Source organism: Parasteatoda tepidariorum, chromosome 12, assembly GCF_982258835.1.
Source record: "Parasteatoda tepidariorum strain Cologne lab strain chromosome 12, Ptep-v5.0, whole genome shotgun sequence".
NCBI lineage: Eukaryota > Metazoa > Arthropoda > Arachnida > Araneae > Theridiidae > Parasteatoda > Parasteatoda tepidariorum.
This window is the reverse complement of record NC_141766.1, coordinates 35,284,692-35,312,679: the sequence shown is the minus strand read 5'-3', so window position 1 is coordinate 35,312,679 and position 27,988 is coordinate 35,284,692. Positions and strand designations below refer to the sequence as shown.

The 27,988-nt window shown below is 30.3% G+C and overlaps 1 protein-coding gene across 1 annotated transcript; it reads left to right on the top strand.

Moving 5' to 3' along the window:
- The first annotated feature begins 4,396 nt into the window (after window positions 1–4,396).
- Window positions 4,397–27,256, top strand: LOC107443350 (torsin-1A). Its single transcript, XM_087156171.1, has 5 exons — window positions 4,397–4,839; window positions 10,787–11,052; window positions 19,099–19,274; window positions 24,742–24,866; window positions 26,145–27,256. Exons 1-5 carry the CDS (start codon window positions 4,644–4,646, stop codon window positions 26,402–26,404), a joined length of 1,023 nt encoding a protein of 340 aa, XP_087012297.1. The 5' UTR covers window positions 4,397–4,643; the 3' UTR covers window positions 26,405–27,256.
- Window positions 27,257–27,988: the final 732 nt, after the last annotated feature.

The window sequence follows — 27,988 nt, the reverse complement described above, 5'->3', positions numbered from 1 at the left end:
TTTTAATTATAAAAGAAATTGAAACACAGTTTGCATTATTTTTTATAAAAAAAAAATTGGCTTCTAGTTAAAACGACTAAATTTTTATTTTTTAAAAGCTAAGCATTGTTTTGACAGTTTTCAATTGGCGATCGCAACACTCGAATACGCCATCTGGGGAGAGACCGGTTTCATGTTTTTAGCCCTTCTCCCTTCCCTCTCCTCCTCTTTTTCAGTTGTATAGGAACGTACTGCGCTATTTTCCCTTTTCTTAATATTTTTCCTTTTTATTTAATAAAAATATTTTTTAAAATTTCCGTGATAGTTTTCATTAGAACTATGCTTAATGTAGTTTTCAGCTCCATATAGTTTTTCAACTTAAAAGATTTTAATCTATATGAAAATCGAGAGAGAAACTAACGTACTTCCTTCCTCTATGACTTTCCACACGCTAATGGTGAAAGCATGTGAAGTGTTGCCATAGGAAAAGAGTTCTGCTCTACGCCACCTGCAGCCCATTTCGATCGCCAATAAACAATAGAGCTTTTAACTATTTTTTAAAATTTTTCTTAAAATTATTTTAATACGTGTCCATTTGATATTTTTTTAGATAATAAGTATTATTTTTAAACCAATAAATCTTTAGTAGATTTTATTTTCAAGAAAGACAATAATAATAAAACATACATAAATAAATAAAACATGCGTTTATTTAAACCATTTGACCATTAGTCAATTCAACTTTATTTTAAATAAATAAATAAAAGAAGGTATAATAATGTTTCAAAAGCATAATGGAAAAAAACGTACGTTTTTTTCAACATATAATTTAAAAAATGTTTCATTTAAGTGAAAATTTCTTCGTTTTTTTTTTCGTTTTTATTTTTTTTTCTATTTTTAATACATGTATGCAAAATATTTTGTTAGTTCTTTTTCTATTTTTAATGCAGTAAAATATTTTGTTGGTTTTATTATTATTTTCAAACCGAAATATCTTAAGTCATTTTTAATTTTAAAAAGAAATTAAAATAAAGCTTGAGTATTATTTTACTTTAAGACATCGATCTTAAGTAAATCCATTTTCATTATTTTAATTGAAAAAATTAAGCAACGCTATTAATGTTACAGAAGTATTTTTTTGGAATTAACATATTCTTTTGTTATAGATTTATTCCTTTTATTTATTTTTGATTGATTTAAAGATTTCTGATTTATAATTTTCAAACATATATGTTAAATCGCTATATCGCGATATCTAACAGACGAGATATCCCGATATAAAATTTTTACATTGCCCAGTCCTAGTTACAACTGGAGACTATTCGCGATCGCAACACTCGTATACGCCATCTGGGAAGAAGGCCGGTACCATGTCTTGACCCTTTCCTCTCCTTCTCTTCTCAATTGTATAGGAATGTACAATGATATTTTCCCCTTCCTTAATAGTTTCTAAAAAATAGTTTTTAAAATTTCAAGAACTTTTTTTTAGAACTATGTTTAATGTAGTTTTCAGTTCCTAGATTAAAAAGTTTAATCTATTCGAAATTCAAGACAGAAACTAACATGCTTCCTTCTCCTGAATAAAGGTTGTTGTTATTGTTGTTACTTTACATCGCACTAGAGCTGCACAATGGGCTACCTGAATGAAGGAAAATGAGAATTGGCGATCGAAATGGGCTATAGGTGGCGTAGAACAGAATTCTTTACCTATGGCAACACTTCATATGCTTTCACCATTAGCATGGGGAGAGTCATAGGTGAAGGAAGTACGTCAGTTTCTCTCCTGATTTTCTAATGCGTTAAAACCTTTCAAGTTAGAAAACTATACGGAACTGAAAGCTACATAGAACGTAGCTCTAAAAGAAAGCATTTTGAAAATTTAAAAAAATATTTGGGACAATTATATACGAAAAATATTGGCGATCGAAATGGGCTGCAGGTGGCGTAGAGCAGAACTCTTTTTCTATGGCGACACTTCACATGCTTTCCCCATTAGCGTGTGGACAGTCATAGAGGAAGGAAGTACGTTAGTTTCTCTCTTGATTTTCATATAGATTAATATCTTTTAACTTGAAAAACTATATGGAACTGAAAACTACATTAAACATAGTTCTAAAGAAAAGTATCATGGAAATTTTAAAAAATATTTTTATCAAATAAAAAGAAAAATATTAAGAAAAGGGAAAATATCGTAGTACATTCCTATACAACTGAAAAGAGGAGGAGAGGGAAGGGAGAAGGGCTAATAGCATGAAACCGGTCTCTCCCCAGATGGCGTATTCGAGTGTTGCGATCGCGAATTAAGAAAGGGGGACAATAATAATCTCGAGCTTGGCACCTACTCTAGTTCCGGTTAAAACGGTTGCAGCTGCTTACTACATAATATTCTGATAGGCGATATTTTCAAACGGATAATTTTGTTTTTAATAAAGGAAATAAATTAGATAATTTCTGAGCTCAAATCTGCCATATTTCATTGTTGTTGTTGTTGTTAATTTACGTCGCACTAGAGCTGCACAATGGGCTATTGGCGACGGTCTGGGAAACATCCCGGAGGATGATCCGAAGACATGCCATCACAATTACCCATATTTCATAAGATATTAATGTTAATATGTAATTCTGGTGAGTTTGAAGTGAAAATTTGTTTTAGTTTTTTAGAGATATATTGTTAAAATGGTGACATGGTTGCTAGATTTTGAATAACTCGCTTTTTTGGCAGTCTTGATATGGCCTCTTCCATAAGTTTATTTCTGTTTGTTCTTGTTGCAAGCTGTGCACCATCTTACGTTAGTGTTAAGATTTTTAGCATTGTAAACACAAGTAATAAGTAATCAAATACATTGTTTGCAAGAATCTCAAAACGCAATGATGCCAAATGGGTTTAAAATACAACGGAAACAGTAACCCGGAAATTAAGGCGGTACCAAGCTTGCAGCGTTCCCTAGTGTAGAAAACACCATCCATACAATTGAAAAGAGGAGGAGAAGGCCAAAAACATGGAACCGGTCTTCTTCCCAGATGGCGTATTCGAGAGTTTGATTGCTAAAATATGGATGGGTGGTCTAATGTAAACAATAACAAGCGTCCTTAAACCGGAAGAAATTTAGAAAATTTCCGGTGTATCCCTCCGCTTATGTTATGACTACGAGGCGATGTGTGAACAAGCCTAATATTCTATGCAGTTTTGTTATTGTTTTATTCGTATATTTGTTTATTATATTATATTTGTTTTGTTCTCAGAGGTCGTAAGGCCAAAACAAATTTTGGAAAGTTAATATCTCATTGTGAATAATTCTTAAGGTTTGCCATGTTTTGTATTTTATTCCTTATTTGGCTACATTTGAATAAAATGTCTCCAAAAATATCTTTAAAAATACCTTTTTAAGTTAGCCTAATTAGAAAATATTCCAATGATTATAATATTAATATGATAATGCTGAAGTTTAAAGGCTGGAAGAAAGAACTCGGTACATGTGAATATGATGGCGGGTTTTTTCAATCTGCGGCGTAAAAATATATCGGAAGCAGTAACCCGGAAGTTTTGAAAGAGCAATTTTACCACTAGCGCCACCACCCTTAGCTTTACACGATCACCCATCCATATTCTCCCATGAAAAACCCACATAGCTGGCCAGGTGGCCGAGTGGTTAGAGTGCCTGACTGCGAAGCCAATGGCTGCGGGTTCGAATCCTACTCAGGGCATGGATGTTTCTCTGTGTGTTGTCCTCTGATGTGTGAATGTGACCCATACTATGAACATGTATCTGCGGGAGTGTAGCGCGGGTAATGTTGCTCGCCTCCGTGACCTTGGTTACAGGTGCCCACCGGGTAACGATAATTGAGCAATATTTTAGGCATCTTCTAAGGCGAAGAACGAGAAGTTCAGTGCCTAACGTTATTAAAAAAAAAGAAAAGAAAAACCCACTAATGACGTTCTCCATTTTTCTTGACGTTGATTAGAGGAGATGCGTGAATATCATGCAGTATGAATGGTTCCTCAAAAGAATCTATTCATTTCCTCTTTGCGATCGGTTTTCAGAAGAATCGGTTCAATGATTGGCGATCGAAATGGGCTGCAGGTGGCGTAGAGCAGAACTCTTTTCCTTTGGCAACACTTCACATGCTTTCCCCATTAGCGTGTGGAAAGTCATAGAGGAAGGAAGTACGTTAGTTTCTCTCTTGATTTTCATATAGATTAAAATCTTTTAACTTGAAAAACTATATGGAACTGAAAACTACATTAAACATAGTTCTAAAGAAAAGTATCACGGAAATTTTAGAAAATATTTTTATTAAGTAAAGAGGAAAAATATTAAGAAAAGGGAAAATATCGTAGTACATTCCTATATAACTGAAAAGAGGAGGAGAGGGAAGGGAGAAGGGCTAAAGGCATGAAACCGGTCTCTCCCCAGATGGCGTATTCGAGTGTTGCGATCGCGAATTGACTAAGCTATCAAAATTTTTCATTGATCGGTTTGAGCAGCAAGTTTATTATTTTAAAGGAGTTCTTAGTGATCAAGCCTACTAATTTCGAATATCACTAGCAAATATTAAAGTTATCAATATTGATCAATTTTGAAATTTAAAACATGTCAGAAATGACGAAATGAATATGTTATTAATGACATATGTGTTCGAAGCAATAAAATTTTAAAATAAACATGTCTGTTTCCTCATATAAGATATGCCTTGTGTTATGTTTAGTTTTTTTGCCTTTTTCTTCTTGTATTGAGCCCATAACCACGGGTCTTAGTGTAGCTATCGGAGCATTGGTTTCTTCTGTTTATTATGGTATTTATATCAAAATGCCTTGGCAGGAAAAATGCGGCCAGAAATGGAATAATTTTACTGCTACTGGTTAGTTTCTTTATTTTTACTCTTATTTGCTTCTTTATTAATTTATGAAATTTGCAATGGCTATGCAAGATATCAGGCTATTGCCCATTGTGCGGAAGATTCTCAGAGCCTAATATTTCCCCAGAATATAGTTTTGTTGGTTTGTAATTTCTCTCAAAAATACAGCGGTTTCTTGGGGAGATTTTCGTATTGTGATCTGTGGCCGAATAATCGCCAAGTCCATGTCCAACTTCCAAACAGCTGCTCTCAAAAAACTAAAAATGATCAACGTGAAAGGTATATCTCGTAGCCACCCCCGGGGATATTTCCGTATCGTGATCTGTCGTGGCAACTACAATCGCAAAGATGCCAAATAGATTTTAAACGTCCTATTTTTTTAAAAAAGAAAGCATATGGATGCTTGCTCGGGGGTTGCTACGAGTTACCTAATGGTCCCTTTCTGTGATATCTTTTTTTAGTTTTTCGAAGGCCGCTGCCCGGAAATAGCCAAGACTTGGTGATCATTCTGCCTCAGATCACTATACTGAAATCTCCCTGCTTTAATAACTTTTCAAAAGGTTTTTAGAAAGTAAAATTTTTGTATTGGTAAAAATTTCATAAATTTTTTGAACTAAGAAAAAAAACCTGCTTAATTTTACAAAATTCAAGAATAAATTAGCAATGGTATTAAAAACAATAGAAATAACAATCCATTAAAGTAGTAATATTTTATAAAACTGAACATAAAATTGCACATATAAACTTCAGCAATTTAAACTAATAATTAAACATATTGACATTTTACATTATTTGAAGAGCTTAGTAGAAAAACTGGCTAAGTGAAATTTTTAAAAGAATTGGGATTGCTTGTGAAAAGTTCCTATTTTAGTTTCATTTAAATATATAACATTCATTTATATTGATAAATCTATTGATTTCGAAGATACTCTGTGGAAAAACTGGCTAAGCAACTTTATTTGTGTATTCAGTGGATGGAAGAACCAAGTGACTCTGTAACAAATAGGTAGTCATTAAACAACAATAGAAAATCTCTTGCTTGACAACGAAAGGAAAAAAATTGGAGAAGACAAAAAACTTGAAACAGCAGCTTCCTTACATTAAAGTGGATTTTTTTTTAAAAATTTATTATTATTATTTTTTTTTATGAATCAATAATTAAAGAAGACATGGAAAATAATCCTTAAACAGCTTCATCATATAATTTTTTTGTTTCTGGTTCCCATTAGTTTGTGTTTAAGGCACATTGCAAACAGTAAAAAATGTAATTTTTTTTTCAAAGCAAAGTCACGTTGAAAATGAATAGTACCTTGTGCTTAGGCAACTTTTTCAGTTTATTATTATTGTTGCTTTGCTAAATCCTTGTTTTTCTTTTTCAAATAAAATTAAATGATCAATAAATTCGTAATGATCAACATTGCAAAATCATGCACAAAATTAAAAAGAGACATGTGGACACAATCATTCGGCATCATTCTATTGCTCCAGACCAACTCCTGATAGTAAAAGATTACTACAGTCAACATTTTTCTACGGTACTTATTCCATTTAGTAGGCTGTAAAATACCTATTTCCACAGTACTCCTAATCGGTATTGGGATACGTATATTAGTATATATAGTACATATTGAAACAGTACCTATTAATTAATATCAGTAATACCGATTACCAAATCTCTACGATTTCTATTTTTTGGATTATTATATATTAAATTGTAAATAAGAATAGGGTCATCAACAATCCTTAAAATGTGTGCACTCGCTTAAAATATTAGGTGTTAAATCCAAAATAATAAGCGTACTTATAGGTTTGACAAAACTAATTGCAACTTTTTCATGAAAATTAAGTCTTCATTTGAATGAAACACACATATAATCAAGCTTTATTTTGCTTCCTGTTAGCATCAATTGTCGTGCTGGTGCAAATTATACTTTGGTAGAAACATACCAGAGCTCCTTTGGCATCGGGCTAACCACGAGAGGATTTCAGAGTTTTTACCTCTATTATGCCCAAATAATGATTAATTTCACTTAAGAGAGTTCTTGAAGGTCAATGCTCTTATGTTCTAGATTCAATGTTAAGAAGTTGAAAATAGAAAAAGCTACATATTTACTGAGGGTTTCAGGCTTTGTACACAGGGGGAAAACAAGATTTTAAAAAAAGTCAAGGAAAAATGTGTCAGGGAATTTGACACCCTTTCAAATGTCAGAAATTCACTCTTCCGTTTTCAATGCCGTAATTTGCGTTTGCACAATAGAGGATTAAAAAGAGGATTTTCCCTGAACTGACCGTCATTGGGTGCTTCCTCAAGATTCTTTTATTATTCTTAAGGGTTTCTGGAATGATGTCACTTGGATGTGCGAGTTAAGGAACTTGAAACATCTGTCCTGAGAATATTGATGTGGCCTGATTTGGAGTCATATTTACTTTCATTAAAAATTGTCTGCTTTTATGAAGAAATAAAAGCAGAAGATTGTTTATTAATATAAGCATACATTTATTTATTGCTAAATAATATTTATTTTAAGAAGCAGATTGCAGTTTTATCTTTTTATAAGTGATACATTTCTGATTCCGCTACATTTTGAGTTTTTTTCTCCTCCCTTTTACAATACATTTTGCAGTGAATAAATAAGTTCTACTTATTCATGAATTTTAAAATATATTTAATTTAGTTCATTTCATTATACCCTGCCCTGTCCTGGATTATAATATTTATGTTACTTTTAACTATCTTTTGGTAATTAAATGTTTTTATTCAATTTCATTAAAAACATTTTCCCTGTATTTTATTGTTTGTTTTAGATTTATAATCAGGTATAAAATATATAGCTTCAAGGCATTGAGGCTAGCAGCCGCAATCATACAGGCTTTCAATGTCCATGGATACAAATCCATGGACACAAAAACAACAAATATATTACATGTTTTATTCATGAATGTTGTTTTATATTACCCAATTTGATGATTTTAATAATTCTTTAGCTCCTTATAATTTGGTTTTATTTAGTTTATTATTACTATTTATCTTAATTTCAATTAAATGACTAACTTCAACTAACTTATATGTTTGATATACTTCCTTGTAAATTAGGAAAAACCATTATGCTTATGAAGAGAGTCTGTTTACATCTAAGTGCACTCCAAATGGATGCCAAGCTAGATTCTAGTGCGAATATATATAAAGATTGCAACCTCTTGAAAAAACGTCCACTAGCTACTGTATTTATGCTTGGGCATTTTTTAAACTTATAATTTTTATCAAATTGGTGTTCTGCTTTGATTTTAATTATTTTCATTTTAACTAATACTTTTACTTGAATCTAAATAATATCTCAATACTAACTTCTACGAATATAGTATATGACCAGGGAAATGGTTTTCTATTTTCAAAAATTATTTCAAATCTTTAAAATTTTGTAATTGTTGTTTCCAATCCCTGCTGGGATAGCGGAGCTATACCAGATCCATAGGCCGACCCCCTATGCAATTGTTAAATTCATATAATTTAAATATTAGTAATTAAAATATAAATTAGCCTTATTATTTAAATTTAAATGCAAATATGACTTATTCTTCTCATAATTATGTAAATTTAATTCAGCTCAGATAGGAAACATTATATCCATACAAGGCACTCCTCATGTTTGTGTTCAAGTTTGAAAAGATGTTACACAGCCTTCTTTTTGCTTAGCTCTCTTAAATCCTGGGAAATAGGAAAACAAAACTTATTGAACAAAAAAATTTCCCATAACATCATTATCATGTTTAAATTTTATTGGTATTATTTTTCTGAAAATGTATCAGAAAGTGTATTTGAAATAAATAAAAATTGCTATTCATTACACACAAAACATTTACAAAAACTTGTTAAAAATTACTATTTAAACTTCATAATTTTGAATTAATCGTCGTAAATATTTTGCTGTAAGTAAAAAAAGAAAGATTTGGACTAAGAAATCTCTTATAACAGCAATTATTTAAGGTAATAATAATAATAGCAACAGTTTGTCTCCAGAAATAAAAAATCAACTCTATCTTTCAAATAGAGCTGTCTCTATCTGTTAAATTCTATGGGCTGAGAAAATTTACTAAATCTAGGTTTATTTCTAGAATAACAAAGTTCTTAATTTACAAAATTCTTGTCAGGCCGGTCTTAACAAAAGGTTCTGAAGCTTGGACAAAACTGAAGGAAAATTGTATCCCAGGTTGGCTAAAGTTGCCTGCTCCTACTTTATAGAACCCTGTTAATTAATTCAATTATATTAGTACTTTCATTATATTGAAATTGTTTATTATTTATTATTTTTATTTATTGCATTTTTTTTAAAGAAAGGTAAATAATTGGCACTGTCATTGATGTTATATATCTATTCGATGATAAACAATCATACTATTTTTAAAATTCTTAATTTTTTAAAAAAAGTCCTTTATTTTTTTTTTAAAAAAGTCCTTAAAAGAACTTAATTTTTGTTTTGTTAAAAGAGTGGGAACCCTGCTCTGAAATAATTGTTTTGGCTGGAATGTGATAGACTAAAGGTAAAAAACATGTGGCCTATTGCTGAAAATTTTAATAAGTGCCTACGCCTCTGCATTGCTACAAAATGCGGCCACTTTGAAACCAATTAAATTTATTTATCAGTAAAAATCTACTCTAATTATTATTTGTTATATTTTGCCAAGTTATATAAAAAATTATTTGTCTGTTTTTTTTTGTCTCACACAGTAGGGTAACTTTGAAAATAAAATACTCATGAGAGTATAGATTTTAATTTAAGTGACCAATTAAACTGAAAAATGAAATAATAATTGAATTTATTTGTGAAAATAAAGGTTTAGTCTGTAAATACAGTAAAAGCATTTGCAATGCGACAATTAAATTTATTAAACTTGAAATAGTAGCTATAGTGAGTTTGTTTTTATCAGTAGTACACATTGAATGTTTCAATAGCAATAAGGAGACAAAAAATGGAAAAAAAAACTTATTTACCTCTTTTTCTTTTATTTTAAACAATTATTTTGATTTAAAATACATGTCTAGAGTAGACTTCTTTTGCCGACAGATTGTAGACTGAATTATGTAGCACAGCACTTAATGAAAGGCTGTTTTTAAGAATGTTTGCAGCAGGAATGTTTGAACAATAAGTTTCTAAATCGTAAGAAGTTTTTCCAAGAAATTGAAATGAAGTGCAATACTTTGAAAACAGTGAAGGTTGCTTTTAATAGTAAGTTGTCAAGATTGGAAATAAGTGGGTATAATAAATATATGGTCAACAAAGGACACATTCTTTTGAAGTACGCAGCAGGATTTCTATAAATTAGAATTGAACTTTTTTTTTTAATGAGAAGGTAACTTAGTTAATAGTCACCCAAACATTACTTTATGAAAATAAGACGTTAAATTTGTAAGAAGGAAGTGATGTTCGTTTTCCTTATTTCTATATTGATACTTGAAATAAATAAAAATGTCTTCAACTTGAATCTTTTACATATAATATTGCTGACTGAAAAAGCAGAAAAATGCATTTCGATTAGAAATTTTTTGTTGTAATAATGGAAGACTTATCTGTATTTTGACAATGATTTGGGAATTTATCCGAATAGTGGACTTCTTGTAAAGTAATTTTAGTAATAAAGAGAGGCTTAATTACACTAAATTATTGAAAATAATTACTTTTGTTTGAGCAGGTTTAAACAGCATATAGAGGTACATATTATTAAGTTAAAAAGCTTATTTAATTTTTTAAACTACAGTAGAAGTTTGATATGAAAAGCATATTATCTACTGGCATATGTGTCTTTTACTGCTATCCTGGTCAAGCTTTAAAATTTAAAAGCATGTATATTACAAAATATTTTGTTAGTAAGCATAGTTATACGTGTAATATAGTTATAATTTATTAAATATTTCTTACTAACAAGTTTGCAAAAAATATTTATTTCTTTGTAGATCTTGACTCCAATCTTAAAAAGCATTTATTTGGCCAACATCTTGTAGCATCAACAGTTACTAATGCAGTTAGAGCTCACATTATGAGAAAAGAGCCAAAAAAAGCACTATCTATGGCATTTCATGGTTGGACAGGTGGTGGTAAGAACTTTGTTGCTAAAATTCTGGCTGATACTTTGTATGAAGAAGGTTCAAAGAGTGATTTTGTTCACTGGTACATTGCTACGAGAGATTTCCCTCATGCTGAAGATACAAAAAAATATAGAGTAATAATTTGTATAATATCTCTTTTAATGTTCAATATCTTTTGTTTGAAATTCATTAAATATTTTAAAATTATTTTCAGCATTTTAAATAGAATTTTCTCTGTTTCAAAATCATATTTTTAAATGAGAAAAATGTTTAATCATAATTTTCCAAATTATTATGTTGTTTCCGGTTAAAGTTAATTTATTTTTTTTAAACTATGAAATTTATCTTGGAAAATGGTATTTGGTATATACTTGTATTAGCCCCTTGTGTGTGTGTTTTGGGGAGTCATGATGTTTAAGAATACACAGACCAGGAAAGTAACATAAAATGTTGCAAATTCTGAAATATTACTAGTTTCACTGTGACACTCATCCAATTTTATGCTTCATTATTTATTTGTTAACCACTCTTCAGAAGAATGGCTTTGAGATTTTATTTTGCTGGGTACCGAGTCATGTTGGTATTCCAGGGAATGACCTAGCCGACTCAGCTGCACGATCTGCCACATCTACTTTACCATTGTCCATACCTTTCTCTGATGTAAAACTGCATATTCGGAAATTTGTGACATCATTGTGGCAACAACAGTGGGATCTCAAAGTTTTTAATAAATTGCATAGCATTAAAACCGATTTGGGCCATTTGCCAGTACTGCCCTTGCGTAGTGCTGATGTTAAGCTTACACGTCTTCGAATTGGTCATACCCGGTTAGCACACCTCTACTTACTGTTTGGAGAGCCTCCTCCTCTATGCAATACCTGTAACGTTCCTCTCTCGATTCATCACATTTTAATAACATTTCCATGTTTTGACCAATTTCGTTTAACGTTTTTTGGGAGTTCCATTTTATGTATGCAGGATTTGTTAGATGATATTCATCATCCTAACATTTTTGCATATTTACGTGCTGTTGGTATTTTTAACTGTATATAAATGTTTTAATACATTTGCAATTTTATTCACTTTCGCAAACACTTTACTTACTTCATGTATTTTATATCGTATTCACACCTTTTATCTGATTTTATTCATGCCTTTTACCTGATTTTATTCATACCTTTTATCTGATTCTATTTACAAACTTGTACCATTTACAAACTTATACCATTTTATCAGTTATAATTGTACAACAAATAAAGTGGTGCATGTACTTTGCCTTTTTAACTGTTTTACCGTACTGTTTGGCTCAGCATGTCCTCCTTTGGACTTTGTGCCACTAAACCCTACATTCAATTCAATTCAATTCTGAAATACAGTAGAGAACCATCTATCCGGTATCCAGATAACCGGGAAACCAGAAAACCGGGAAAAATTTTGCTCAATTTTCCCGCCATTTTAAACAAGAACGAAAAAAGCGCAAATTGGACTCATCCTTGAAGTTAAGTAGAGGAAAATGTAAGGAAGGGGAAAAATTTTTTCCCCGTTTACCCAGAGAAACGTCATTTCCTCCGTGACCTTGAAGGCAGGGAAGGGAGGAATGTTTTATTTTTTCCTTTAGGCCGTCAATCAAACTCAAGGGTGTGGCAAACTGATTTCGTTTTCTGCTTGATTTACGAGGGGGGGTGGGGAAAATGCATTGCATGCATATCAGTGAACAGAAAAAGAAAAGAGAAAAATATATTTATTTGACATCGACTAATAAAAATAAAATCTTTTTCTTTTGAATAAATTCTCATTCTTTGGAAGAGCGGTATCAATTGCAAGTTTTTCTTGGTGTGGAATCACATCTGCTGTAATTAAAAATCTTGTTTTTATCAACAAAAAAAATAAAATAAAAGGAGAATTGTTTATTAATTTAAACATAAACTGCTGTTTGTAGAAAATGCAACACCATGAAGGAATCATCAGAATCAAATGAAATTCGCAGCAAATGTCAATTATAGGATATTATGCAAATTAATAAAGTTTCAGAGCCATCGCGCGTGCGTGGCGCGCGCAGCGCCCTCTGAATTGATGCTGAAAGCGTATAAATAAAGTGCTGTAGCGGGACGTTGAAAATAGTCTATGATTATTTGTTAGTGGCAAACGTTTAGTGAGACCTGAGTATGCCTCCACGACGGAAGAATAAGAAATTCAAGCAACTTACGGAGTTTGAACGAGGGAGGATAATCGGCCTTCGAGAAGGAGGATTTTCCTATCGCGCAATAGCAGCTCGTATGCAGCGGAACAGTTCCACAGTGATGCGAGTTTGGAAGCAGTGGACCGACGAGCACCGAACAACTCGAAAAACAGGCACTGGACGACAGAAAGTGACGTCAGAGCGCGATGATCGACACCTGCTCCGCATGGCGGTGAATGATCGCACAGCTTCCTCCAGACAGCTGGCAGCACATTGGTCTACTGCTACAGGTGTGCAATTGTCGGCTTCGTCAATTCGTCGTCGTCTGCTGCGCCGTGGATTGCGTGCAAGGGTGCCATTATACAGGATTCCCCTCACGGCGGATCATCGACGGCTGCGTCGGCAGTGGGCTGTGGAGCACAGAGACTGGCGAGCTGATTGGCACCAAGTTGTCTTTTCAGATGAATCACGCTTCAATTTGTGGACCCATGATGGCCGTGTTCGTGTTAGACGTTATGCCGGTCAACGCTGCCTTCCTGAGTGTATTATTGAACGACATAGTGGTCGAACACCCGGAGTTATGGTCTGGGGTGCGATTTCGTATCATGGACGATCCAATTTGATACGAATTGAGGGTAATCTCAATAGCAACAGATACGTCCGTGAAGTGCTACAGCCCGAAGTCGTTCCTTTCCTTCAAGGCATCCCTGGAGCTATCTTTCAGCAGGATAATGCACGCCCACATGTTGCGCGGACTGTTAGAGACTTCTGTTCAGCACAACGCATGCAACTTCTTCCTTGGCCTGCTTATTCGCCGGATATGTCGCCTATTGAGCACGTGTGGGATATGGTTGGTCGGCGTCTCACTCGTGATCCGCGTCCTGCAGTTTCCAAAGACGAACTTTGGTTGCGCATACAAGCGATATGGAATTCTCTTCCTCAAGCAGATATTCAACATCTGTTTGACTCCATGCCACGTCGTATAGCAGCACTTATTGCAGCGCGTGGTGGCTGCACCAAATACTGATTTCGGACGCTTAATTTGTTTCTTTTGTTTTGAAAATTTCATCATTTATTTGTATCAGTACAAGTCGTTTCTGCATTAAATTTCATTTGATTCTGATGATTCTTTCATGGTGTTGCATTTTCTACAAACAGCAGTTTAGGATTATTTTATGAAGCAGATTGCAGTTTTGTTTTTCTGATTCCACTACGTTTGATTTTTTTTCTTTTCGCGATAAATTTCGCACTCAATAAATTAGTTCTTTTTATTCATAAATTTTACCATTAGGGTTTTTTTTTTTTTTTTTTTGAATTCCGTTGATCTTGCTTTGTTCCGGGTTTTAATATTTATGCTAGTGCTTTTTTTAACTATCGTTTCGGTTCGATAATTTTCAAGTGTTTTTATTTAGATTAATAAGTTTTCCTTTTATTTTATCGTTTCCCCCCGTATAATTAGGTATGAAATATATTGCGTTATTTAATCATTGGTTTTGTTTATATTATTTAATTTAGGAATTGTAATTATTTTTAAAAAATAAATATGAGAATTTTGTATTTTTTAAACTTTATTTCTTGTCTAAACTTGCAAATTTTTTTATTCTTTTAAATGTTATATTTCTACCATTTTTCTTTTTAAAGTTAGGAGTACCTTTCTTTTTTCTCTTACTTTATGCATTACACTTTTTCCTTGTACTTCGGGTGCGATAAAACATCGATTATCGACACTTTTTGGTCGATCCAGAAAACCGGGAAATTCAGATATCCGGGATAGCGATGGTCCCGAGCATCCCGGATAATTGGTTCTCTACTGTATTACTACATCACAAGTCATTCTAAGCTTATTAACATATGTTTGTTTATTATTTTAATACAGATTAGTGTTAAAACACAATTTCTACTTTCTCTAAAGTGAAATTAAAGCTTGATAGCACAGGATATCATTTTTGAACTAAAATATCATGTTTTTAAACACATTTTTTCCTTTACAATTTTTGATGCAATAAGTATTTTTTGAGTTATGCAACACAATTTGTAAACTGAGTTTCTTCATCTTGTCTAAAAACAGAAATGTAGAGAATGTTTATGGCATTATTTGACATTAAATTTCAATGTGTATACTATTTATTTTACTAATAACACATAGCATTCATGCAGAGGTAGTGTATGAACTTTTCTTCATTGCAGTGTTCAGAAAACCCGATCAATTAAATGAGAGGAAAAATTGAAGAAGGGAAAGTTTTATTTAATGTCCAAGATGTAATTTTGTTAAACACTGTAAAAACATGACTTTGTACAGCTTTTGTCTGAAGGAAATAATAGATTAATACTCAATATACTGATAGAGAAAATATCGATACATCATGTTTAATACCAGAATTCTTATATTTATTTCCATAATTTCATTATGTTAAAAATAGTTGGCTAATTATTATACTATTTCCAATGCATTAAAAAAGTTGTTTAACAATAAGTTCATTTTAACAGTGACTTATTTTTTATTTATAGGATTAATTTACTTGGTGACAGTTGCTATTTATATTTAGTAATTTTTTCTTATGAAGCAATATATTTTTCTTTATGTTTGTACAGATTAAGGGGAAATATTATTTTTAAACTGATGAAAATACTTATTTTGAAGTCCAAGAATTTGAAAGTGAAAGTTTCGATGTTCAAGTTCTTGGAGCAAGATTAATTGAGTGTAGTGCATTAAAATGCATATTTTAATGTACTCAAAATATTATATCTGAATAATAGATAAACTCTTTCAAAGAAATTTCTGTTAATATGATTAAGTAAAAGTTTTCTAAGCTAAGAGCATCCATCTAAAAAAAATATATTTTAGTTTGTTATTATTCCATTGTAATGTAAACCATTACAAAAATTGACAATATTTGACATTCTAACTTTATCAATTTATATTATATATAGAGCATTTTTCAAAACAATATTGTCTCAATATATACTAAATTGCTAAATAGCTAAGCATCCAGTGAAAACCTCATTTGATTTGTTCACCCCCTTTCAGTCCTGACAAAAACAGGTTTTCTGTCATCTTTTTTTATTATCTTGCTTAACAAAACATGTTTTTTGCACATTGCTCGAGAAAAAATGCATATCGTCTCTACGTAAATGCTGAATATTCAAGTTGAACCTGAATTTCTTTTTAAATTCATAATTAATCTTTCTCTGTACATTACTTATTCTAAGTTGAATAACCAGTGCGCAAAATCAAAAATGAACCACCCTGGAACCCTACCATGAGCTCCATGGAATGAAATTCCATCTGGGAATGACGTCACGTTCCAACGGGACCCCCCACCATCCCCCCACCACGAACACCTTGGAAAGAGTTTCTCGGCTGGAATTGGAATCGGTTTCATTCCAACCAGTCTCCGGCACCTGGAATCGTCGTTCCAAGGAGGGAATGATGAATTTTTAAGGACTAAATACGATATTTCGTCGATGAATGTCTTAATTTTTTTCTATTTCATAAGAGAAGATAACAAAATTTCTAAAAGATAAACGTGCCCGAGCCATTTTCAAGACGATAATTAAAAGAGAAATGTTTTGTTTCATTAGTATGTGTGAACGAAAAGATACTTTCAGAGTTAACTAAGAAATTACGGCAAACTAAAAATAATTATGCTCTCATTATATAATAATTGTTACTATTTCTATGTTATTATTACGGGATGTATTACTTGGCCAATACCTTTTTCTGAAGTTCCAATCATTTCTTTTTTTAATTTTCTTTCGATGAACTTTTAATTTAACAATATTTAACTTCCTTTCGAACGATAGTTCTTTATACTATACACCAATGGCAGCACATTTAAAGGATTTTTTTACAGGCATGATGTATTATAAAGTAAACAATTTATTTATAATTAGAAATACAAAAAAGAATAAAAATGTTTCAAAAAATATTTATGAAATTTGTATTTATTTCTTCTCTTACTCATTTTAAAAATTTTTATTCTCATTCTTCCATTAAAATATATACTATAAAAGCTGCGGAAGTAGTTCCCTGAACTATAATTTTTAAGTATTTCATACGTAAAATGATTTTACAAATCACGAAAAAAAATTTACGCAGTTCTAGAAATTATATTCTTGTGAACATATTTATTTAACTATCTGTCAAAACAGTCACTTTTATAATGTAACAAATAAACCAAAGTAATAAGCAAAGTAGTAACTTTTTAGTCATTCATATTGTTACAATTTTAATTGAAAACTAATGAACTTTTTTGAAATTAAATTAATTTCAAAGAGATCAAGGTAAGCTTTTTTTGTCTGATAAAATTTGAATTCTTTCTGGAAATTAGTTTTGATTTAAAAACTAGTATAATTAGTAATCTATCTACTTGCAGTTCTCAGGCACGAAATTTTGAATCTTAATTCATTAAAATATGATCATTATTTTAAGAGTTGTACTTTTTGAAAAATATTTAAAATAAATAATGAAAACGTATTAAGGGATATATCAGAAATATTTATTATGAAAAAATGATTTTATTTTATGAATTATACATGATAAATATGACAGTTTTTAATTAATAAAACTATATGTATAATAAATTGAAGAATATTTCAAAGTATTCGCAGTTCATGTTTTTTTAGTCTAATGAAAACAAAAAACATTATAAAAATAAAACAATAAGTAGTCAAAAATATTATCTAAATAGCAGAAGCTCGTTTCGTTTTACTCATGCTAATGCTGCCAAACTCAAAAAGAAAATCTAAAGTAAATTGTGTGATTGGTTAAATTTTAGCCACGCCCTGAGAGTGAGTTATCGTGGAATATCTGATTCCAAGGGAGTGTTCATGGTACAGTATTGAGCATTCATGGAACCAAACTTTCCCAGTTTCACTTTCCAGCCGGGAATCTTCATTCCATTCCCGATAGTTCATGGTACTAGCTTTTTTATCTAATGATTGGATTTTCACATTCTGGTACTCAATATTAATGATGGGGTGACCTCAGATATGCTAATTAATTAAGGTACACCATATTTTAAGTTAGGAAATCAGGCACAAAAATGTACTTTCTTTGAATAAATATACCTCTTTTTTGTCGGATTCAAATTTCTGACTCCCAAAATACAATAGCAATATGGTCCAAAGAGCGGTCCAAAGTTTGGACCCCTTAATCTTAATTTTTTTTTTGTATCTCACCATATCTCGAGAACTTTTTAAATGAATAGATATATGTATAAAGTAAAATTATCATAAAGGGGTTCAAAATTTGAACCGCTCTCCTGATCAAACTATTAGGACCATATTTCTCAGATTGCGGCTACCCCCTATACTTTGGGGGTCATAAATCAGAATCCGTTTGGAAAAATATATGTTTATTCAGAGAAAGTATGTTTTTGTGTCTGATTTCGTAACCTAAAATATCGTTCATATTAATTAATTAGCATATTTAACCCCTTAACGATCGTTTAATTTTTAAGAAAACGGTCATAAAAGTGCCTATTTTTTTGGCTTTTGTATTTGTATTAAGTATTTGATTAGTGCTGCAACTAGTTTAAAATTAACTATCTATCTACAATTACCTTAAAAATTTACTGGTACTGCCATCAGGTGTGTAAAATGAGAAATAAAGTGTATTCCGGGCAAAAGAAATGAATTAGCTTTATTCTTATTAGCGTGTTACTACTGAGCACTCCAGCCTGTCAACATCACGGGAGCAAGAAATAGCGGGCAAAATCTATCCCCATCATTTTCACGGGAGCGAGAAGGAAGGGGTTAAGGTTAAATCCTTCAATCATTAAGATTGCGTTTTAAAATGTGAAGATCCGATCATTAGATCAGAAGTTATTCCGGTTGGTCTGTTTTTCATTTTGCACACTTTACATATCATTATTTCCTGTTCTATTTTCTATTTATCTAGCATTCATTAAAAAAAGCTGTTACTTGCACTTTAATAATAATTTCTACAATTTAGTTTTTATCTTTAAATGTCACTAAGTTTTATTTCAAAATTTTGTAGGAAAGACTACTAAGGGAAATTGCAGAGTATACAAAAAAATGTGGGCAATCTTTGTTCATTTTTGATGAAGTAGATAAAATGCACCCTGGTCTGATTGATGGATTGAAGCCCTTTCTTGATTTTTATGAGGATATTGATGGTATTGATTATAGAAGGAACATTTTTGTATTTCTGAGGTAACATTCTTTTTGAAAATTGAAAGTGGGTGATATATTATTTTCAGGCATGTGATTCTTCTGCTAATTCGTGGAATTCTACCAATCTCAAGACCGTCGATTCACAGATTTCAGTGAATCAATAATTGTGGTACAATAAACATATTTCTTATAAACTTTATTTTTAGTTTCTTACAGATTGGAGTACTCTTGATTGGCCCTGTGGCAGAATCGTAGCGACACGGCGGCATTGTCGCAGAACATTGCAGAGTTCTCGCAGAAAGATTTTTTATTTAGGAAGCAAAAAAGTTTGGGTTTTTTATCTGCAGAATTTTTTGAAATATTTTTCCCCACAGAACTTTTTTTCCCCTTTCTGCAGAATTATATTCAAAAATTGCCTTTCTCACACATCAGAATAAATGCTGACAATTTTTTCTACTTTCTTTTAAGAATAAGAAAATTCTGCAATGACTGGCTTTAGCTAGAATTTCAGATTGATATTATAAAAAGCAATTTCCAAATAGCAATACAAATATTGTTTAGAACAGGAGAATATCGCCAATAATATTAGAATATGTATTATTTTATATTTAAATTTAAAAAAAATTCTTACATTTATAATTAAAAAAATTATATACTGTTCTATTCTATACATAAAAGCTTTTTTGTAAACAGAAAGCGCTTCTGTAACTTTAAATTTGTAACATATATTTGCTACTATTGAAAATTAGAAAGGTATTAGTACTAGAGAGAATTGGTTGCAGAAAGTTAAAAATTCTGCCACGGGGCTGACTGGTTAAAAGAAATGACGTTACTCAGTTGTGACTAAAATAATGTGTGCACTTTTAGTTCAGTGTGACTCTGTGTATCGATTAATAACGATTCCAAAATTTGATGTTGGTATTCGCTGATGTCAACATTATTTACTTTTTTGTTATTTAAAAGGATGGAATAAATTACTATTTCATAATTATTAGTGAGATGCATTTTTTTTTACATATAGCTCTGTGAAAGTGTAGTTCAGTACTCTCAATAATTTATATTCCAACAAAATTTTCTTGGAGTTCCTTTGATTTAAAATTTAAATTTCGTTATTTATCCAAAATCTTGTTAATGAGACATTTATTATGCCCTTACCAGTACCTAAGCATTCACCATTTAACACGTTAATTCTATCATTTTTCCCAGTTATCACTATTTATTTTTATATATTTTTTTTAAAAAATCTTGATATTTTTTATTGCAACACATAATTAATTTTTTTAATTAACCCTTTTTTAACATGCCTGATTCATGTGAGTTCATTGTACATACACGTGATATTATCATCAATCTTTTTTCGCCCATTTTTTTTCATGCGCTAATGACTTGAAAAGTGCAAAAAAGAAGGAATATGTAATTTTTTTCAATGTATATATTCTTTTATGTGTTGAAAAAAATATTATTCAACACAAATTTTTCTTTCTTTAAATTTTATAAATGTTATTTTTGAGCATAAAGATAATTTATTTATTATTTTCTAAATTCATAAAAAGATAACAAATTTAGAACTGAAAAAAAATCAGTTAATTTCTTCTTCCAGCAATCACATGTCTGTATTTTATTCTCCTACATTTAGTTACTTCTTTTGATCCAATAATAATTTTCATACTGAAAAATGATACAGCAAATTTGATTGTGACGCCTGGTGGCTGAGCGGAAGCGCTTCGCGCTGTCGTGCCACAGGTCCCTAGTTCGATCCTCAGGCCGGGCAAGGTTGAATCAGCCTTTTATCCCTTCAGTGGGTCGATAAATGAGTACCAAGCATGCTTGGGAACTAAACACTGGGGGTTCCGCGCTCGGCTGACCACCTGACCGGAACATCTGCTCTTGTACCCCAGAGCCCAAGGTCAAGAAAACTGAGATGGGCACAGTACGCCTTGGCCCTCAATGGCTGTCGCGCCGCTGAGTTTAGTTTTTAAATTTGATTGTAGTGATAAATTGTTTAAGTTCAATTTTAGTTATTTAGTGTTATACCCAAAATTGTTGATACGATTTTTTAATCATTTCAATTTTGTTTATCATTTTATACTTATCATTTTGGAATCATGTCCTTAATTGGTGTGAAATACTTTGATGTCTGTTGTTGGAAATTCATTGCCAACAACAATTATTAAAAAAAAGTTTTTGGAAAGTAACTTAATCAGACTAAATTTAATTTTGTAATCTTATATTTTAGATCAAAGCTTAAATATTTACAATATACATATTGATTTATTTCATAGTAACATCAGAATTAAGAAAACTAACAGACGATGATGAATATAATTTTTTGATAGTTGCAGTACTAATATGTAACAATAGCAGTTGTTTTCTTGGCATCTTTCAATGTCAATTAAATTGTTATTAAAATTTCTCCTTATTTTTTATATCAGTTTTTATTCAGCCTTCAATCACTTAGTGTGTTTAATTTTTTTCCTAGTATGGCAAGTAGAAAAGTATTTGCTCAATGTATAATAATTCAATAATTCCATTATCCATTTTATTTTAATTAATGAAATGATAAATAAAGATCCATCAACCCATTTTAGGCCAAGGATAGAAATTTTGTAAAATGCAATGTTATTTTCATTGAAATATGTTTAAATTACATTCATTAAGACAAAAAATAAGTTTCGTGCATGAAAAATAATATTTTATTTAAGAAATAAAATGGTGCGTTTACGCACCTTTGGCCGAATCAATGAACAATTCGCTTAGTTCAACGCTTATATTTTTAATGGAAACATTCGAAGCATTTTGAATGCAAATGGACTTTGCATTTGATGAATAAATTAATCTTGTGCTTTTTGCACACTTTACATCATCTGTTGACTTTTTTTTCCATGCCCATTTATTGTATGTCCGATTCTATCAGTCCGTACTTCTATTAGTTGAGCTACGGATGATGGGCTACCTTTGTTTGAAGGGGTAACTTGTAATGAAACTTCACCAGATGGATTCAGATTTTAATTGGGCAATAGCTGTATAAGATCTATAGTCTTATAAGTGATATTTTTGAGCTAGTTAAAATTCTATGCATCTTCCAGAAATTCACTATAACGCTATCAATGATGTTTGTAAATAGTGGCCACCACCTTTTCTTACTTGGAATCGATGTGGTATTTAGCTATAGTATTCTCATGCAGGTCTACACCTGCCATATGCTTATTGTTATCCAAAATAATGTTGAGCTGTGAAATCACAACTTCTTTTCTTGAGCTGCGATGGTTCAAGGGATAGAGCATTCGCCTTCAAATGAGGCGAACCCGGTTCGAATATTGGTGATGACTGGTTGATACGAATAATCATCCGGCTGGCACTGACCACAGTGCTGATGAAATATCCTCAGAGGTAGATGAATCATGGTCCCTTTGCAGTCAGGCTAACCGTGGGAGGTTCTCCTGGTTTTCCTCTCTATGTAATGCAAATGCGGGTCAGTTCCATCAAAAAGTCCTCCATGAAGGCAAATTTCTCCCAATACTTGATCCGAGAATTCCCTTGTCTTCTGGGTTTAGTTCAAAATTGCAAGCCTACGGAGTTGAACATTAGAAGTCGTAAACCCTAAAATTGGGTTCGGCTGTTCAACAATGGTTATATATATATATATATATAAAATAAACTTCTTTACTTTCTTTGCTACTGTATCGTTTCGCATTTACAAGGGGCAAAATGACACCGTTATTAGTAACAATTGTTACCACAGCATTGTCGTTCCATTTTATTGCATATGTTTCTGTATCCTTGCTGAAAGCAATATCGTAGGAACCATAATGTTTTCTTTTTTCTTCTTCTTATTTCTGTAGTCATCCAATATACTGAGATGATACACCTATGAGATTTTCGCGAGCTGTGCCACATGCAAAGAAACCCTTTTCTTTCAAAATTTCAAATAAAGTATAGGAGGAGAGAAAGTTATCAAAACTTATATTTTTCCATCGCAGGCATTGAAACAACGCTAAGAAACTTCAGAACAACACTTGTTCCTTATGGCATATCTTGTCGAACACTGTTAGCCTCAGCACAATAAAACTGATAAAAATAAAAACTTAACAATGGTACTAATGAAACTCTGAATATACAACAAAACTTTAATAAAACTCTTAAACCTTGCATAAAAAGTGGATTTTCAAATTTCTCCTATTTTGCATAGATTCGGTCAATGGTGCGTTAACACACCATTAAATTTGAATGAAAATTTTGTAATTTTTTTGTTACATTTGTTTTACTTCAATTTTATTTTCAGAACTTACAATTTTAACCCATTATAAAAACATATAATAAATTGCAAGTGGAATAATTATACGTTTTAAAATAATGGACTTTTTCAATAACCATTTCAAGTTCAAAAATTAGCATGTTTTGAAAATTTCCCAACCGAAATTATTTACTCCAATTGAATTACAAATATTTTATAGATGTTTTTAGAACCCTTTTAAACAACAGAAAAATAAAATTATGCAAGAATATTCGCCACGGTATTAATAAAAAATTATTTATTAAAATGGTGCGTTTATGCACCATTGGCCGAAAGTGGGTTAAATATTAACTTTAATAAAAGTGATGTATATGTGAATGAAGATATTTATTGACAGCAATATATATCAAAATAGGTTATGTATAGTTTTAAAATTATAATTTGTGTTACATTTAAGCAGCTGTATTGTATGCTTTTATTCATTAATACTTTAGCTATTCTGATTTCTTTCATCACATATCTTAAATATAAATCTTTTTTTTTTTTTTTCAAAGCAATTTGTGCTCAATTTTTTATTACTCAGGCATTAAAACTATTTTATTGATAAATTTGTTTTTGTCCAGGCCAGATTAAACTTTAGTATAGGCTTTTAAAAATTATTGAAATGGTAGCTACTCAACATTAAAAGGTTAATTTGTTATCTTTTCCACTTGGAGCTTTTTTTCGCTCAAGTTCCCAAAATCATTGTTCCATGTTCTTTAAATTTTCACTTAGTGCAGGAGTGTTCGCTGTCTGAAAATTTTGTGCTGATAGATCTAAAAAATTTGAACCATCATTTACAAAAATATTATTGAGGTTTAAAATTAAAAAAAACTATTTGGTTTAAAAAATTGCTCTAAATTATTTCAAAGTTTAAACTTATATTTTTTCCCCACCAGTTTCTGTCTAAGCTAATTGGAGTTGCAAGCTACATATACTCTATTTGTTATAATGATTTATAAACTTTTATTTTCTACTCTATACCAGAGTTTCTTAATTAAAACTTTTGAACTACATTATTTGAAAAAGAAAATAAAGTTCACTCTTTTTAATATAAGAGTATTTTTTTCGGGGATGGGATGTATAAATAAAGCTCGGAAAATTTTACTTAAGTTTACTATCATCCCTGTTTGTATCTATTTTAAGTCATTCAGGTGACAGCAAGATATAAGTTTTTTATTTTGTTTTTAAATATTTCACATGCTAATTTAATTAATTTTATGTATTTTTTAGTAATGCAGGTGGAAGCGAGATTACTAAAGTGGCTTTAAACTTTTGGTTGGAAGGTAAAGAAAGAGAAGACATAGTTATGAAGGATATAGAGCCTTTGGTCAACAAAGGAGCATTTAACGAAAAGGGTTAGTCTTTTGTTTCTACTTCAGTAATTCAATAGTAATTCTTGAAAAAAAAGTAGGAAAACTGTGTAAATTTTTTAATTTTTTTTAATAATATTGCTTTTAAACTTTGGGAATGATATACAGAATGGGAACATATATATAGTCCCTGTTTATTTCATCATCTACTTTCTAAAATTACACTGCTCTATTTAACAAATCTCTGATTTTTATGTAAAGTACCTCCAATTTCGATTCTAATCAAGGTTTCCTTACGTATCACTGTTCTCTAGAAATGCCCCCGTTATATTTATAATTTTTATATAATATATGGCTATGAATTTCTTTATTAATGCAAATTTTTTTTTGCTCTTTAACAAAAATGTAAAAGAATTTTCATAAACTTTACTATTTTATTGCATTAATTATGAAGATACATTAAAGTTTTACATTAGAAAATGATATTATAAAATACAATAATGTTTTTTTTTTTCTAAATTAATTTCTTGTTTTTGATATAATCTTTTAAATTTTGTTTTGTATTAAAGTTTGTCAATCTAAAATTAAGTTGTTTGAAATTATTTATGTTGTTTTAAAACTACTTGAAGCAAAGCTAACTTTCAAAAATTGAATTTTTAAAATGTTGTGTAATGGTTTTAATGCTTGGTTTTATGTCTTAGTGCCAATTTATAGTCCACGGTTTTGAATTTACTGTAATCATCAATTTTTTTTTCATTTCTAGGTAGAAATCGTTAAAAGAGTAAACTTCAGCTAAATTAGCCTGAGTATATTTTTCATAAAAATTCAGCTGGTATTAAATTAATTTTCAAAAATTTGAATACTATTCTTCTCTTTTTTTGTCATTAGCAGAAAAAATTATTGCCGTTAATTATTTCACTAAAGATTACATAAAACTGTGAGAACTACAGAAAAAAGTTAATTTATGTGCCTCTTTTTTTTTTTTTTTTTTTTTTTTTTTTTGAACCTTTCCTTGGCATATTCAACCTAAACAAGAAAAAAATGAATGAAACTTTTAAAAATTAACTACTTTGGCAAAATATTTATGATGAATTAATCTTTATTTAAATGGCCTTAAAAAATTGAACAAATCTCTGAATAGTCTGTAAATTTAATTATAGGTCTAGGAACCCCCGTATTACTAGAGTAGTAATATCTTATTGTACAAAATTATATTGTTTTTAAAAAATTCTCTTTATGATTTATTCTCATCACTATAGATTTTACATTATATTAATGCAATTTTAAAAATCATATTAAAGTGATTATCTTTATTTAATTTAGGAGGACTATACCATAGTGAAGTCATTCAGCGAAATCTAATTGATGTCTATATCCCATTTTTACCTTTAGAGAAACAGCATGTACGAAAATGTATTTTAAATGAAATGCGAAACAGAGGGTTAAATGCAAATAATGAAATTCTTGATAAAATCGAGGAACAGTTGATCTATTATCCTCCTGAGTTTCAATTATATTCTACATCTGGATGTAAAAAGGTTGGAAGTAAAGTTGATATATATGGTTATGAATTTGAAAGTTGATATAATTTGCAAACATTAAAATGTCAAGTGGTTTAAGGTGTTGGTTGTATTTTGATCTCATGTACAAAGTAAACTTTCTTAACATTTCTAATGTCTAGACATACATATAGATTTGTAAATAAATTTTGTAACATTAGCTATGCATTTATAGCTTGACATTTAATATGCTGTAAAAAATTATTTTTTCTATAAATGTTTAAAAAGTGTAAATAATTTTGTCAATTAAAAGATAAATATATGTTATCTTTTTTTAACTCTTTATTTGAAATTTAGTTTTGAAAAATTCATTGTTTATCAAATAATATGATTTAATGATATGAGTATTTTCTTAAGAAATTCTATATCATTGAATATAATGCGTTTATATCTTTACCTTATATGATATAATAAAATATATTTTTACATAATTAATAAAATGAAGATAAGTTATTTAAAGTCTTTAATGGAAGTTAGTTAGCAAAAGTTAATTGTTTCATCAATAATGTAGTTCAATTATCAAATTGTTTGGTCTGGAAATTCTATTACGGGTATTGAATAATGCATTTATATTCTTACTTTATTTGATATATTCTAAAACTTTTTCATTTTTTTTTTGTTAAATTATAAGATTAAGACATGTTTTCGACTTTTAAATTTTTACTGGAAGTTAGTTTTAAGAACCAAATTATTTCTCAAATAGCATTATTAATAATGTGAATATTTTCTGGAAATTCTATAACTGACATGATTATGATGCATTTATGTTCTTAACTTATACAGTGCAATGCAAAATGTTTTGTGTCTTTGTTTTAATTGAGAGTTTTATATTAAATGTATATTTGTCTTATTAAAGTAATATAATTAATCAGTTCATTTTATATCTTTTATTAATTAGACTTTTATCATAATATTAATGATAATATTGATATCATAATATTAATGATATTAATGATCATAATATTAATCATAATATAATGACTTTCCCTTTTGTAGTACTACTATAGTCTGATTCAGCAAAGTACTGTTTAACAAAATTGCTCCCTGCTTCATTGTGTGCTGTTAATTTAAATCAAATAAGTGAAATCAATAATTTAAATATTGATTTAGTATATTTTAAGAAAATTTATTGATTTAAATTATTAAAATTGTGTTTTTTGTTTTTGTTTAATACAATTGTTCAGCTTGAATGGGATTTCATGTGCTGAAGACAGAAAAAATAAGCCTTCTTAAAAAATAAAATAAAATGAAATTCTTCCATACTAAGTTTGCTATATTTCTCAAGCAAAAAGTAAAATTAATCTCAAAAATTTCTTCATATAACATAGGACACAGGTTTTTTTTTTCCAGTTTTAATCCTGATGATGTGGCCTAACTCCCCTCGAAGTAGGTCTCAACATTTACGCTACCCTCTGTTCTATGTAAAGTTTTTAAACTTGTACATTTCTACAAAAAATAGAGTATAAATGCCATTTAAAAAAATCGAGCTTTAGGAGCAAAACTGATTTCAGATTTAAAATTTCAGAACCTGAATTACGCAAAATCAAGTATTTGTATAAATACAACAAAGTATCTATTAGTAGTGTTATCTATTTTTTTATTATTTTA